Source organism: Python bivittatus, unplaced genomic scaffold (genome assembly GCF_059951505.1).
Source record: "Python bivittatus isolate LINGU-HERP-01145 unplaced genomic scaffold, Pbiv_v1 ctg000070_np1212, whole genome shotgun sequence".
NCBI classification, from domain to species: Eukaryota; Metazoa; Chordata; class Lepidosauria; order Squamata; family Pythonidae; genus Python; species Python bivittatus.
The window spans coordinates 8469549-8485325 of NW_028277034.1; the positions used below are offsets into that span (position 1 = coordinate 8469549).

General features: G+C 36.5%; 1 protein-coding gene across 1 annotated transcript in view; it reads left to right on the plus strand.

Annotated features, from left to right (window-relative positions):
* DCTD (dCMP deaminase) overlaps positions 1-15777 on the plus strand; it is a 38660-nt gene that overhangs the window by 9000 nt on the left and 13883 nt on the right. Inside the window, exons 4-5 of the mRNA XM_025167833.2 lie at positions 8278-8394; positions 11556-11652. Coding sequence (XP_025023601.1) covers positions 8278-8394; positions 11556-11652 — 214 coding nt within the window. The remainder of the gene's footprint in view (positions 1-8277; positions 8395-11555; positions 11653-15777) is intronic.

Below are 15777 nucleotides of genomic sequence, written 5' to 3' on the forward strand. Positions count from 1 at the left end.
TGCTGTTTTAGGAAAGAGTAATGCTGGCTGATATACCTGAACTGAACTAAAGGTGTCATAAAGTAGAATGCTCTATCAGCTAGTATGAAAGAGAAAGATGAGTGGGCAATATTTAACCCTTTCCTCATCAATAAAGTAGGATATAAATAGAGAACAAAGTAATTAGTTTGGAATTGGTGCATAATTTGGGGGTTTGGAAGAGCAAGTAGCACCTGTGGCTAAGAAGGCCTTCACACAAGTACATCTTGTGTGCCGACTACACCCTTATCTGGACCAGGAGGCCCATCAGACAGCCATTCACACTTTAGTCACCTAACACATGGACTTCTGCGATGTGCTGCACATGAGGCTCTCTTGAAAATCACTCAGAAGCTGCACCTGGTCCAAAATATGGTAGCATGGGCAATTATGGGCATATTTTACCAAGCTCATATAACACCTTGGCTCCATGAGTTGCAGTAGTTACTAGTAAAACTAGTGCAGGTGCAATTTGGTGATTGCCTATAAAACTCTTCGTAGCATAGAGCCTGACTCGGTGAAGGACCATCTGTCTTCTGTGGCTTCTGCCCAGTCTGTATGATTGGGCAGAGTTGACATGCTCCAGGTCTCATCCTTTAAGCAGTGTCACCTTACAGGACCTTGGAAGCATGCCTTCTCTATCACAGCACCTGCCCTCTGGAACACCCCACACACACTCTGAAATAATTCTGGCCCCCATCCTGACTGTGCTTAAGAGCTTTGAAAACCAGGGTCTGTTTCCAAGGCTTGGGTCTTTCCCAGGCCTTGTTTTAGGAAATCCCACTCCCACTCCTGTCTATTTGATTGTTCTCCAGTGGTATTTTTTTCTTCCAGCATTTGGGTTTTTAATTGCATCTTAACTGTTTTTACTGTACACTGCACAGAATTGTTGCAGAGTTGGGCAGGCTTATAAACAAACAAACATGAATTCATTCTTCCTATTCTGCTACTGACTATTCGGTACAGTATATCACAACTCTGGAACCTACTCACTGGTAATAGAAAATGGATCATGACATTCCTCTTTCTTCTGTGGATGGATGGTATCCCAGTTTACCTTTTAGTGAATATAAGACTTTTTTTCCTGAATACCTCTGTGGTACCTATCTTTATCCCTATTTTTCTTCCACCTTAACATTGTGTAGTTCTTTCTGATATTGCTTGTCAGTCCCTTAATTAGTCTGGAGAATGCTCTCTACTGCCATCTGTGGACCATAGAAGAAAATTCTTTAATCCTACCTACTTGAGCAAGGAGAAAAGCAGTCCAGCTATGAACGCTCTCCATGGAAGGAAAAGAAACTTAATGGTAAGGCAGTTTTTTGTTTTGTTGTTTTTGATTTCTTTGTTTTGTTGGTGATTTTTGTCCCCTCTTTTACATTATTTAGTGTATCTGACCTTTAGATTTTTGGACTAAAATTAAACAGTATTATACATTGTTCAGAGATAGTGGCTTTGTTTCAGGGCATGATGTGTGTTCTGCCCCTCCAACCTGGATGTACTTAGACTTCCTACTGTATTTACTGGTCTGTTACCTGTGTGTCTGTTTCATCCTTCTATCAGAGTAATTTGAGATGCTAAGAATGTCCACTCAAAAGAAAGAATTGGCCACTTTGAACTCAACTTTTCTTTTTTTGAAAGAAAAATCATTCATGTTATGACAAAAGTACATCATATAAAGGATGTCCTGGGAGGGATTCCCAATATTCTCAAAATCTAAGGTAAACATCTAATTCATCCTGGATGACATTAATGTATAAAGTAAAGCTCTGCAGCATTTTGGATCCAATTCCAAAGATGTCATTCAGAGCATTAACATAGCACCAATCTGCAAGTCTTTAAAGGAACCTTGTCTTTTCCTAAGATTACCTAGGAGCCGCAGAATCGTTCCAAAGCATGTTTCTGGAATTTAATCCGAAGTGCGGTAGAGCCCTGGTATAATTACTGTGCATCTGATTTGCATTTTCTTTATTTCCAAAGGACAGACTTGTTTCTTTTTGAAATCCAAACTTCCTTTGTTTTTGGATTGCTGTGGTCATTGATACTGTTAAGTTCTATACTGGATGAGACAGAGTGCCTAATTATTTTTTGTCTGGAGGTCATGTCTGGAATTTTCAGAGAATTAATGGGTACTGTCAAAAAATGTTTGCCAGAATGAGAATGGCCTGTTGACTAAGCCTGTGCAAAACCTTTTGAGTTCAAAGTGGCCAATTCTAGTTTTTTTTTTTAATATATAATTTTTATTAAAGTAGTTTTTCCACAGAGTAAAAACAATACAAACTTTAAGATAAGAGAAATAGAGAAAAGTAATAGAAAAGTGAAAAAGAAACAAAGAAATAGAAAAGAAGGAGAAAGAACAAAAGAAAGAATAATGAAGTGGCTTCCAATCTTCTTAACAGCAGTTATAATTACATTTATAGTTATCTTTAAGGTTACATCAAAATTTCCTTCTTTTCATAATCTATCTTTTCTAATCAAATCCATAAAGCATTGGTTCATTTTTTAAATTTTTTCGGCAAAAAGTCCATAAGGGGTTTCCGTCGCTAATGCATGTAGTAAAGCAAACAAGTTAATTTTGCCATCTCTGCTAGTTCCATCATCTTCACCAACCATTCCTCTGTTGTGGGTATTTCAGAATCTTTCCATTTTTGTACATATAGTTGTCTCACAGCAGTGATCATATATAAAAATAATCTTCCCTGGTTTTTTTCTAGTTGTCTGTCCATTATATCCCAACTTAAAAAAAAAAAGTTCTGGTTTCAGTTGAATCTTAGTCTTTAAAACACAATATATGTATCTGAACCCAACATTTTCTGGCTTTTTTACAAGTCCACCAAGCATGATAAAATGTCCCTTCATGTTGTTCACATTTACAACACAAATTTGAAGTACCTTTATACATTCTAGGTAATTTTTCTGGAGTCATATACCAGCAGTACATCATTTTATAAAAATCCTCTTTTAGGTTATAATCTAATATGAATTTCAATCCTTTCAACCACTGTTCCAACAATATGTCCAAAGTTCTTAGTTCATTTTATCATACACTCTTTCACTTGTTTGTCCTCCATTTTAAATTTTAGCAAGAGTTTATACATTTTGGCAATTACATGTTCATCATTTGTACATAATTCAACTTTAAATTCTGTCTTCTGTTGCTCAATTCCAAATGTGCTATTACGTAGCTTAAATCTTTCTCTTAACTGTGTGTATGAAAACCATTGAAAACTAAATCGCTCTGCAGCCAGTTCCCTTGATTTCATCTTGTATTCTCCATGCTTTTGTTCTAACAACTCTCAGTAGGTTAATCATTTCTCTTTACCTGCTGTTTCTTTCCTATAAAATGCTTCTTGTGCTGAGACCCATAAAGGCATATTCAGGCACAATCTGGGTTTATATCTATTCCATATTCTCAATATGGCACTTCTATCATGATTTTTGAAATCTACACCTTAACTTTATTGTACCATAGAAAACCATGCCATCAAAACCTCAGATCATTCTCTTCTAATTCTAAAATTCTTTTATTTCTCAGTAGTACCCACTCTTTCATCCAAACCAAGTAGCAGGCTGCAAAATACAATTTTAAATCAGGCAATCCCAATCCTCCTCGTTTCTTTGCATCTTGGAGGACTTTATATTTAACCCTTGGCTATTTCCCCTGCCATACAAACAATAAACATTCTCAGAAAGGTCTAGTCTGTTTATTTAATTAATTCCAAATAATGCCAAAAGCACTTTCACCAAAATATTAATCTTTCAAATTTATACAGTCCCCTTTATCTGTTTATAACTTTCTTAGTCAAAATCTTGTTAAGCTTTTTCTGTTGTTTTAAAGTCTTTTAAAAGTATTATTTCTTCTTTGTTTTACTTTCTGTAATTTGGAAGGAAGGCTTAGTCAATGAGAGGCTGTTTCCTTTGTTTTCTTTTATATAAGTTTTGATTATAATAGTAAAATCTAATACAAACTAAACTTAAAGAAAAAAGAATAAAATAGAATGAGTAAAAACTGCAAGGAAAAAGAAAAGAGAGAGAAGAAAGAGAAAAGTAAGAATATGTATTTCTTTTCTCTTGATTACAAAGAAATGACTTCCAACTCATTCCAAGTATACACAAATTTAGTAACTCTTCACCCTCTCTAAAGTTACAAATATTTATCTCTTCATCCCATATTCCATCTCTTATCTATAAACAAATCCATAAAACAATCTTTTCAGACCTGATATCAATAGAAAGTCCATAAAGGGTAGCCAGAAGTAACATATCTTATTTTAACCTTGATCAAATAAACCACCTTTATATTCCTTCCTTTTATTTCTAACAATCTTAATCTTTAGTTCATTCAAATATTGTTGTAGGACTTGATTTCTCTTCATTTCTTCTTTGTTCCTTCTTACAGAGTTCTTCAACACTTTAACAAGCCTCTTTTGTAAACCCAGTAGGAAAAAATTATCCAAGTCACTCTCTTGATTTGTCATTTGTATTTCCCTTTTACATTTTAAAACCTCAGCCAGTTTTCTTTGTAGATCCAGTGAAACATCCTTTTCTAAGTCATTCTCTTGTCCTGTCAGTTGTAAATCCACTTTCAATACCGTCTCTGTCTTATCAGCTGAAAATTGTTTTACATCTGTCATTTCTTCAATAACATATTTTGGACATAGTCTATCCATAGAAGCAGACATCATTACTGATATTGTTGATATTCTGGCTGCTATTTTCTGATTCCATTCTTCAAAAGTCTCCTTCAGTATTTTTATTGTCATAACATTTTGCATCATCTTACAGGCCTGTATATCTTTCTTCTACCTAAAATCTTTAGTTCCCTCTAGTGTCAAGTTTTTGAAATAATGAAATTGCTTATCTTTGTTTTATCTTGTACAAACCAAAACAGGATCTATTTCCCATGGAAAGCTGTTTGTACTTTATAATTAATTCCAAAATCTTATTGTAAAAGTTTCAATATTCCAATTTTATCTGGAGCCTTAGTCCATTTATATCTTTCTAAGATCAAAAAGCTATTTAACTTTTTGCTGTTTATTTCAGATTCTTTAACTTCTTAAGTTTATGACTAAAATTTTCTTTCATTTAGGATTGAAGGCAAACTCACCCAGCATTTTCAAACTTGTCATTCTGAAGGTATCTAATAGCTTAGAAGTAGTTAATGATCAGTTTCTAAAAGTGATTAGAAAGTGAGGTTTACGAACTTAGTGGCCTTTAAAAGCCTCGCCACTGTTAAAAGCAAAATGGCTAATCCTGTTGTCTCCTAGTGTTCAAACCCGCGGAAAACTGCTATCCTTTAAAATGGGCCATTTGGAGTGTTCTGAGTCCATACATAAATACTGTATGTTCTGAGAGGTTTTTTTTAAAGGTTGGGATAAAATACTTCAGCTGTTTTGAGTTTTATTAAAAATGGCCAACCTGGGATGATTCTGACAGACCATTTCAAGCAAGCAAGACAAAACCTTTTACTAAAAGCGTCTTTGGAGTCTATGTGAGGCCCAGAGACATTGTTGAAAATATAGGTTATGTTTCAGGTTGATACTTTGTATTGCTGCATGCTAATTTTGGTTTGTTTTTAATTTAATTACAAGAATCAGGGAGTGTGCTGGACACTAAGGAAAGTGTCACAGGGCATGCTGATACTGATGGGAGCTTTAAGGGCAAGATTTCCAGCAGGTTCAATGAATTTAGGAGCTGTTCTAATGTGTTTTCAAGGGTTGTTTCAGATGCTTGTATAACCAGAGGTGCGCAATTAATACCCTTGTCACTGTGTTTTTATAAAGCTACTGAATAAATTACTGTGCTGGAATTCAATATGCACTTATCTGGGAGTATACCATATTGAAGTTAATGGAGGTTCTTCTAAAATTCTTAAGTGTAGAATTACATTGTTAGTGTAAGATTGGAGACTGTTTTAAAACTTTATGAATTACAAATAAATGCTAACTACCAACTTTATGTTCTGTACTATTAAATAGCATCTGTGTATTGTAGGAATGTTGTATGTTCACTTAATCCAGGGGTTCCTAAATGTTTTTGCTATCACAGCTCCCTTTAGTATAATCTTAATGTACACCCCTCCCCTAAAATCCAAATACCAAAATGAACACAAATGTACAATGAAAACAATACAACGAAACTTTAGTTTTAATAAAGAATAAAAAATAAAAATCTTCACACCTCTCCTGGACTCTGTCTGCACCTCCCCAAGGGAGGTACACCTCACAGTCTGGGAAACCCCAACTTAATCCCTAGTTAATGTTCTTTATATTAGACTAAAGAAAATGCTGATCTTTTATACCCCCAACTAGATAGAAAATTGGCTGTCATTTTTAAAATTTCAAAATATTTGGGATATCTTCTGTCTTAATTTGTTCTTCAGAGCTGTACTTCATGTAATTAGTATTTCCAATATTTATATGCACAGTTCATTGCTCACAATTCAAATAAAAAAATATAGCAATATAACTAATATAGTCACGCTTTGGACAAAAAACTAGAAACAGTAATCTAAAAAAAGGATCTCGCCCAGCACAACAATTATATATTGATACAGTTTATACCAACTGTTGTGGGCTTCTATCACACAATTTGGTCTCCAGTTGAGACCTAACTGCTTTGTTCTGCATTAATAGAGAAAAACATTGGAGCCTTTTATGCCAGATACCCAAGCAACATTGTGGAAGACACAGAAAAGGTATATGTGCCTCTGGTGTAAAAGTTAACTCTCAGCATATTTGCCTCCTAATACTAGTGTGGATTTAGAATGGTTATAATATTTAATTTCCTAAAATGTATCTTTAAATCATTGCATAGAACTAGTGCAAGCAAAGTAAAATTTTGCTGATTACGTGGGCATACCAACCAAATATAAATGCTACTTAGAAACAAACACTCATTATTAATATATGCTCCAATCAAATTGTAAATATTCATAATGGTAATGTATGCATTTTAGAAATATAACTGTTGTTCACTGACTAGCCAAAATTTCCCCACTCTGATATTTTATAGATGTATGTATTTGGACTACAGCTTCTGAAACTCTCAGCTGGCAGCTACTGTTCTGGCTAGGAAGTGTGGGAATTATCGGCCCAGTCAGCGGTGGGGTGGGGAGCAGGGCAAGGGAGGATCAGAGTGACAAGCTGTGCTTGATTATACAAAGAATATCTTGAAATCCATGTACATAGAATTTGCTTTGCATGGCATTATCCTAGAAGCATAATAAATCTTTGCTCCACAGGATTCTGCTTCTCAGTAGTCTTTAGAAAAATCTTTCTAAAGAGTTTGACTACATAGACCAACACCCAAAGAATCATAGAACTGGTTTTGTACATCAGAGGCAGCAGCTCCTGCTGCCAATATATCAAACAATGTGTGAAACTAAAATGACTTCCAGTCCCACTGAACATGCTGCAGATAATTGAATTTGCCATCTTTGGCACAAGACTTTGCTTGCAGACAGTGATCACAAATAGGCAAATCATTGCTAATTTGTTTAACATATATACTGCCAAAAGAATACATTTTCTCCTGATAAATTTATAGTTTCTCTATAAAATCTTGTGCCTCCTGGAATTTATAAATATTCATCTTGAGATTGCTTATGATGGTCTGGTTATCAAATAACGGTTTTAATTGTGTTTCAGAATTCTTATTGGGCGTTAATAATGGTAGTAATAGGCCAGAATGATTTTCTAAATGGTGTTCTCAGCTCTAGTCATCTTTTCTCAGCCTTAGTTGCCAGTTATCTTACTTGGAGGGCAGAACCACTTGCTTTTTCATCATAACTCTCTCTGCTCTCAGGAACACAAAGTGCACGTGCCTCATCAAAAGAATGTTTGTATCCATGCACATAAACCCCTAAATGAGCTCCTTTATGTAGGCAATTAGATACTCTCTGGGAGCAATGGCACTATGACATATTGGCACACTTAGGACGGCTGAAATTACTTAGCCTTCAGCCTATGGCCTTGACTTGTCCTGTAGGTGTTTGTGAATGGCCCTGTTAATGTGCTTAATGATTTCATTCCTCATTACAAGCCTGGCCAGACCATTTGACCTCCATCGATCTTGGTTTTCTGGAGTATTTCTCTTCTCTCTCCCCTGCTAAATTTCTCTTGTGTGACAAATTATATTGGTGCTTGCTTCTGGAAGGAATCAGGTATTTGCAGCTTAACACTTTGTTAAGTTTTAAATTGATGATTTCCTTTAATGAACACACATAATATTTGTTGGATTCTTTTCTTTTTTTTTAATCAGTATGTCATGCTGAACTGAATGCCATAATGAACAAGAATTCTGCTGATGTGAAAGGCTGCAGCATGTATGTTGCCCTGTTTCCATGTAATGAATGTGCAAAGCTCATCATTCAGGCAGGTAAGAAAAAGTGCTAGCTTGATTTTCTGCATCCATGTGCTGCCTGTTTGTGGATACGTAATCACAGATTTTCAAATTGCCACTGTTTAGACTGAAATTAATTGCACTATCAACTTTTAAGTTACTCCTTGTGTTTTTTATCCTTGACTGGTGCCAGGTTTTCCAGTACTAATTGCATCCTCTGTGATTCTTAGCTTGTTTTTAATTTAAGTTTGTAACTTCCTAGCCCAACAGCTGCCAAGAAACTGTGCAGACATTGCATATCATTACTGTCAATTTACATTGCTGTGACACATTGTGAATAGAATATAAGGGGAGGAGAGGGAAGAATAAACTTTGTGTGACATAAGATCTCCTGGGAATGTATATGTTACATTTTAATTTGAACATCAGACATGGTTAGCACTTGAAGATTTTTATCTCTTTTGTCATAAATGTCATAAGACTTCCAGGATCTCTCTTATAATTATGTTTTTCATTACAATAGTTATACATTTTTGCCACTGCTGCCGTTGTGCTAGTCTGACAGTTGGGCCTTTCATCAGATTTCATCAGATACTGGTAAAATGCCCATCCTTATGACAGTGTTCAGAGAGAATCCTTATATTTCTTAGCCACCTGGGGTTGTGGTATGTACCTCTTTGCAGGTTCCTTGACAGTAAGGGTCAGACTACCTCCTGTCAACAATGGTAGGCCTTCTCTGCCCTTATGGCACCATTGCCTCCAGTTCCTTACCTGGAGAGGTTTTGTAGTTTATTAGAGATCGTGCTTAGTATATAAATGATCTCTAGTTAAATTCCTGACATTTCCAATTAGTTCTAGGGGAAAAAAGTCTGCTTCAATACAGAAGAATTACTGTCAGTCAGTATGCACAGTAGTAGCTTGATAGACTACAGGTCTGACAATTTTACCAAGCTTCCCATGTAAGTTACCTTTTCCAAGAGTGAATTCAGTCCTTCTAGGAAAAAAGGCATGCATCATTGGGATGGAGACCAAATCCATTGTTCAGATCTGCACAGGCCCATTCCATGTTTTGTTTCCTTATCATATTTTTAAAAATTTGATGAAATATTGAGAGAAAATGAATTTTGGAAATAGGTTTTTAGTGCAGAACAAGCATTTGAGTTCCAAAATATTCTCTGGTACATACAGAAGGGTTTTAGTTAGTATATAAATGAGTTGTTTCAATGAATATTTTATATGCATAATCCAAACATATAACTTAATCAAATTGTCTTGGTTAATTAAAATTTTAGTAAATCAAAGGGAAAATTTTGCCATTATTTTCATAGGAGCTTGTCATGGCTGAAACGCAGAGAAAGGAAGAATATGTTTAATACGCTTTACACTAATGGCACAAAATTTAGCTTATTGTATAACAATGCTATGATGTATATTAAAGGGAAGTTATATAATAAGCCCAAGTTATATTATCCCTGTAAAACAATCACTGAAATAAAATGATACATATCAAGTGGTAGCACCTAACTATCCTGGTTAACGCCAAAAGGCTATGCAGGGTGATATTTGACTTATAGGTGGATGGAAGATCACCAGGAAGTCCCACGCTCTAATCTAGACTGGGAAGTTAAAACAGCAGTCAGTGAGAAACCACCTGGTGTTGCAGCAGAGAATCTGGAGTCTGCGGAGGTGTCCACGTAGTCACCAAGATTTGAGTTCAGCTTGAGGAAGTCTCTATCTTTACCGCAAGTTAGATAAAAGTACATAAAAGCTAATAATGATTGCTAGTCGATTAATAAAGGCAATTATCAAAGTTTTATTCACCACATTTTTATATGAGTGAAACCTTTGAAGTTGTAATGGAATCGTACTAATTTCTTAACTGTTGAGGCATAGAACACGGAGTGGGGCAAGGATTCCAAAATACTCCACATCAATTAGTGCTCATTTGTCACTGTGTATAAGCAAAAATGAAACATTTAAACCAGTCACCATTTAAATCCGTGTTTTTCTTAAAGTTGCTAAGTCTGAAAAACACTGATTTGCAGGCTCTCCTTTGCAGACATTACATTTATCTCTGTCTTTTTTGTACGGGCAGGGCATTACCTTAATATGACTGTTTGACAAAATAAGATATGAGCAGAATTAGGTTTGGCTCTGTCTGTTAATGATTGAGTGATGAGATATGGAGAGTTGGAGGAAGCAGCAGATACAAGGATTTTGAATTTGCCTGGAATTTATGTAAAATTATGTTTTTAAGGATGTTCTTCAGAGAAGAACTGTCTTTCTTTGCTCACTGATGGACAGTAATAACTTACTCATCTGCATACAGAAATGCAAAGTACAATATGTTTAGGTAGCAACAATTTCATATTTACAATTTATTGCTGAATGTGTGGTGTCTATAGCTTTCTTTATATATCTTCCCAATAGTCGCTTAAGTAAGGATAGAAAAAAATAATTTATTTGTATTACGCTCCCTGAAATCCTAGTGCTACATTTTCCCCTTTTAAAGCCTATAGCCTCGAGGCTACAAGTACAATTTTTTGCCTCATTAACAACACTACTCCTTTCCAAATATATTTTTAGTTATAGCAACATCTAAATTACAGAATACATGATCCAGATCTGTCATGCTGATTGTAGTTGTTGCTATCATGTTAGATGACCTATTTTAGTTTGTTTATAATGTGCAGGATCAGCATGCTGCATTTTTTAACTGGTTGCATTAAATAGTTGGGTTTAAAGTAAATGGGATACACAGGTAATGTAGAGGTTACATTGAAGAGGATACTAATTTACAAGTGATCTTTCTAAGATGGGGAATATTCCCCATGCTTACAACATCTCTGAATCTCTAAACATGTAATTACTTCTGGGCAAACATTTCAATCCATTTTTATAAAAGCTTGACTATGGAGTCAAACATACTGGGGGGCTTATACCAAAAGAATCTGAGTTTTCCCTTTACAGTAATTAAAATATAATGTCAGTGATCAGCAGAGCTCAAGTTGCTGCCTCTGGCAGGTAGAGATTTGTACAAGAGTCATTTCTTCCTTTTCTTTAGCTGCTGGTGTGGAAACCTTAATGAACATCTCTAAGCAGATGCTTTGTTTTTGTCCATATGTCTTAGTGAACTATTCTTGGCCTATACCTAAAATGTTTCTGTTTTCAATTCTGGTGTTTTTTCACTATTCTAGGTATAAAAGAAGTCATTTTTATGTCTGATAAATATCATGATACTCCAGAAATGATAGCTGCAAGGCGCTTGTTCGATCTAGCTGGAATTTTGTATAGGTGAGTCAACACATGGGGATATGAATTCTTAAACCCACACCCCCCCCATCCCCAGTCTTCCTTTTGGATGCATTGGGTTGCTATTGCAGCATCTTCAACTTATGAAGGAATCTGTTGCCTCTCTTCAGTAATTTCTCTTTCTCCTTTTATATACAGCATGATGTAAGTTGAGATAGTGATGTTACTAACAGTCAAAGGAGGGTGGGGACAATAACAGGAAAGTGATTGATTGTTGCAAACTTTTTCCAGAGCCATTTATGCATTCTTATATATAGAAGGAGCAGAGATGAGCTGTTTTTCATGAACTGATTTTCTTGTATCGGACATGCTGCTATGGTTTTCATACAACCCAAGCATGCAGAAAATTGTAGACCATATTTGGTTTCTTTGAAAAATATAGCAGATAGGTCTGCCAACCTATCTACAGAGAAAAGTGGCTTATGATTGTGATTTAATAAGCCAAAATACAAGGAATTATTGTGGAAACAATAGCCTCTGTTCAAAGCATTTTTACCATCTTTCTATATTGTATTGTACATCTGTGCTATTATTCAACCTGTTCTGCAAAAAAGCAACATATATTGTTCACAAACAACAAACATTAGTAAAATGTTGAGTTTTATACAAATGTGTTACGACTTCATTAGTTACTGAAAACAGTGCCATATTCACTGTGTCACTAATGGATGTTTTCAACTATAAAGAAGATGGCTGTGAAAATACAGAATTATAAAGCCAAAATGGTCATTGAAGGCCATCTAAGTCAGGTGTGAGCATCTTGCAGCCCAGGGGTTCTCATGCAGCCCTCAGAACTGGTAAAATCTTTCACAAAAGATAAATTCATACCTATAATGAGCAATCTGTCCTTTGTCCAGCAGCCTTCCACCTATAGCAGAAGAGAAAAAAGGGTGTCACAAATAGAAAATGCGGGGTGCAGAGAGATAATTTTATTTATTTGCAACACTTTATTGCTTTTTAATTAAAAATACACCAAAGTAGTTTACAGTGATTACTATAAATAGAACTTGAATAGAAACAATTTTTAAAAAGATTTAAAATTAACCATAATTAGCGCATATGGCAAAATCAAGGGATGGTCTGGGTACGAGACACTTTGCAGAATGTATTAGTGTGAACAGAGCAGCCATCCTTGAGGTGTTGAGATAACTGTGTTCGTTGGAAGGCTCAGCCTGGCTGCCTCAAAGGGTTTTCCGGGTTGCCTGTATGGATGCATAGACAATACTTCCATTGGAGCTGCTGGCAAAGCATGATGGCTACACATGCACATTTGGGAAGAGGCAACTACCTCACATTGCCAACAGTGTTCTTGGCTACTGAGGTTACTTGGATCTCCAGTGACAAAGCTGAATCTACTAGAAGTGCTAGGCTACGTGCCTGTCAGTAGTAATAGTATATACTAAATTCAGTGGGAGTTTATCTGTTTGTTAATCAGTGACATCATCAGGTCGCTCTGGAAGTGACGCCATCAGGTTGTGTTGGATATCACGTGCGTAACCCTAACCCTCCACCGGATATGACGTGCATAACCCTCCTCCCCACATGATGCAGCTGCGTAACCTAACTCTTCCCCAGATATGATGTGTATAACCCTCCTTCCCACATGATGCAGCACTCACAAGGTCATAAACCTAACCAGACATGACATGTTGAATCTAACCCTGTCATCAAGAAAGGTGTGATGGTCAACTCTAGGGTGTCTGATTAGCTTAACCCCAAACCTAATTCTATGGGCATTCAAATAAAAATCTAAGTAAAGTGAATAATTAACAGAACCCTAAGTTGCGCTGTATTTGGGAAGCAAACTTTATCTGGGCCTTGTGAAATAAATAATAGCCTAATGATGCTTTTAATCTTGTGGAGTTTTAAAATCAGCACCTGAATGCAGGAAAAGGAGATCCTAAAAAGGCTTTATTTCTATGCAGTTTTAAAATCACCCCTCGAACACGGGAAAAAGAACTTTTTAAACCACAGCAGCCCCAGAATGATTAACCTAACCCTAACCCATATCCTAAGGGAAGTCAAAATCACAGACAGCTTTACCTTTTGTAAAAGCTAGATATATAGCTTGCAAATTTTAACCTGAAATAAACATGCATGTGCATGCGTGCGCACACACACGTGTTAGCAAATTTAACCGATAACACAAATACACTCATACACATAAACATTTTGAAGCATGACCTTAATAAAATTTTATTTCCACCCCTCTCCCTCCAGCAAAGCCAGGAAAATTTAATGGAGGAGCCAAATACTCACACAAGCAGCAGCCAACCAAGCAGCAGGTATTCCACAGTGATATTCATTATTGATATGTCTAGACATGTCAGAGCCGTGATTCTGGGCATGCGCAAGCATGCTTGCGATGGATGGGAGGGAATGTATGCATGTCCAGACATGTTCTAAGCACATGACTCAATGACATCCCTCTGCGCAGGCATGTTTGGAACGGATGGGAGGGGATGTATGCACGTCCAGACTTGTTAGGGCTCATGATTTTGTGCGCATGCTGAGTTGTTGACATGTCAGCTACAGGCCACTGTGAAGTTCAACAGTTTAAGCTCCGGCTTGCATTTGAAAATAATATGGCAGTCTCAGATTCCAAAGAGCTGAAGAAAGAAGAAAACCGTGATTCTTTATTTCCAAAGAATAAAAATTCTGCAGACCTTTTTACACTGTTAGAGAAACCCACCAGCACATGGGTCAACTCAAGACCTCTACTAACAGAATGCACCAAAAGCTGTTGCCACGGTTATGATAGAGAAAATAATGACCTCAGACCAGTTCTGTATGGCTGTTATAAGCCATGTTGTAATTTTAGTGATAAGGTACAGCAGAAGACAGAGGGCATAGCCTGTAATACTAATCAGACATCCTGTGAAATGGTGCATGGGCCATCTTTAGCCCCCGTCAAAGGACATGGAGAGGGTAAGTAACAGGTATTAATTATTGCTGTGTAAATGCTGGTGGAGGAGATAGCACACTAACAGGCTATGTTTTGCAGTATCTGAATTAATACCGCCTAGGCAGAGCAATTCAAGGTATCCCGCTTTCATATTCCAGCGGTAATCGCTGCTGGCAAATATCTTCTGAAGATTTGTCTGATCTAGAACGTGGTAATGATGCCGCTCTATCAGAGTGGCCGGGCTATTTGCACGAGTTAAAGAGCTGCAATTCAAGTGAAGATTGGCTTACTTGTGACTGTGGGCATGGTTTGTGGAGTACAGAATGTCATCCATAAAGGCCAACTTACTGTAAAACAGCACGTTATGAAACTTTATTTTCTTATGATGATGATGACGATGATGATGATGAGGGGTATTTTTCCAAGGGTGTAGGCATGCCCCTCTGAACTCTGTATTACCAATAAAATTATGTGTTAAAGGCATTGTGCGATCATTTGTCAGAGTTCTTTTGGTATAATGAAGTATGAAGAGATTCTGAGGGCCATTTATTACACACCTGGTTGTGTGGGGAGCTATGGAGGTGTGAATTCCCTTTTTCAGGAGGAAAGAAAGCATAATAAAAACCTGTTCATGAAGCAAGTCAAGACATGGTTTTCAGGACAAGATGCCTTCATAAACCTGCAAGAATTAATTTTCCTAGAAATAAAACGGTGGCTGGCATAGATCAGCAATGGCAGGCTGATCTTATAGATGTCTCCAAATTTTTTAAGGAAAACCATGGAAGAAAGTTAATCTTAACAGTTACCGACGTGTCATCTAAATATGCTTGGGCCTACCTTTTATCTTATAAGTCGGGGACAGAGGTCGCAGCTGCCTTCCAGAACATCTTTGAAACAGGATGTGCACTCTGAAAAATACAGACAGATGCTGGTAAAGAGTTCTTAAATATTCCTCTGAAGAAGCTTTTAGCACATTATGGCATTCATCATTTTGTCACCCATAGTGAGACTAAAGCAGCCATTATAGAGAGGTTTAACCGTACCCTGAAAAATAAACTGGAGATATTTTACAGCTAGAAACATCCACTGGTACATAGGCATTTTACCTGCAGTTCTTCAGGGTTACAATGACACCATCACAGCATCCGGACTGCTCCTAATACTGTAAACTTGTCTAACAAAAGGGAGGTGTGGATAAGACT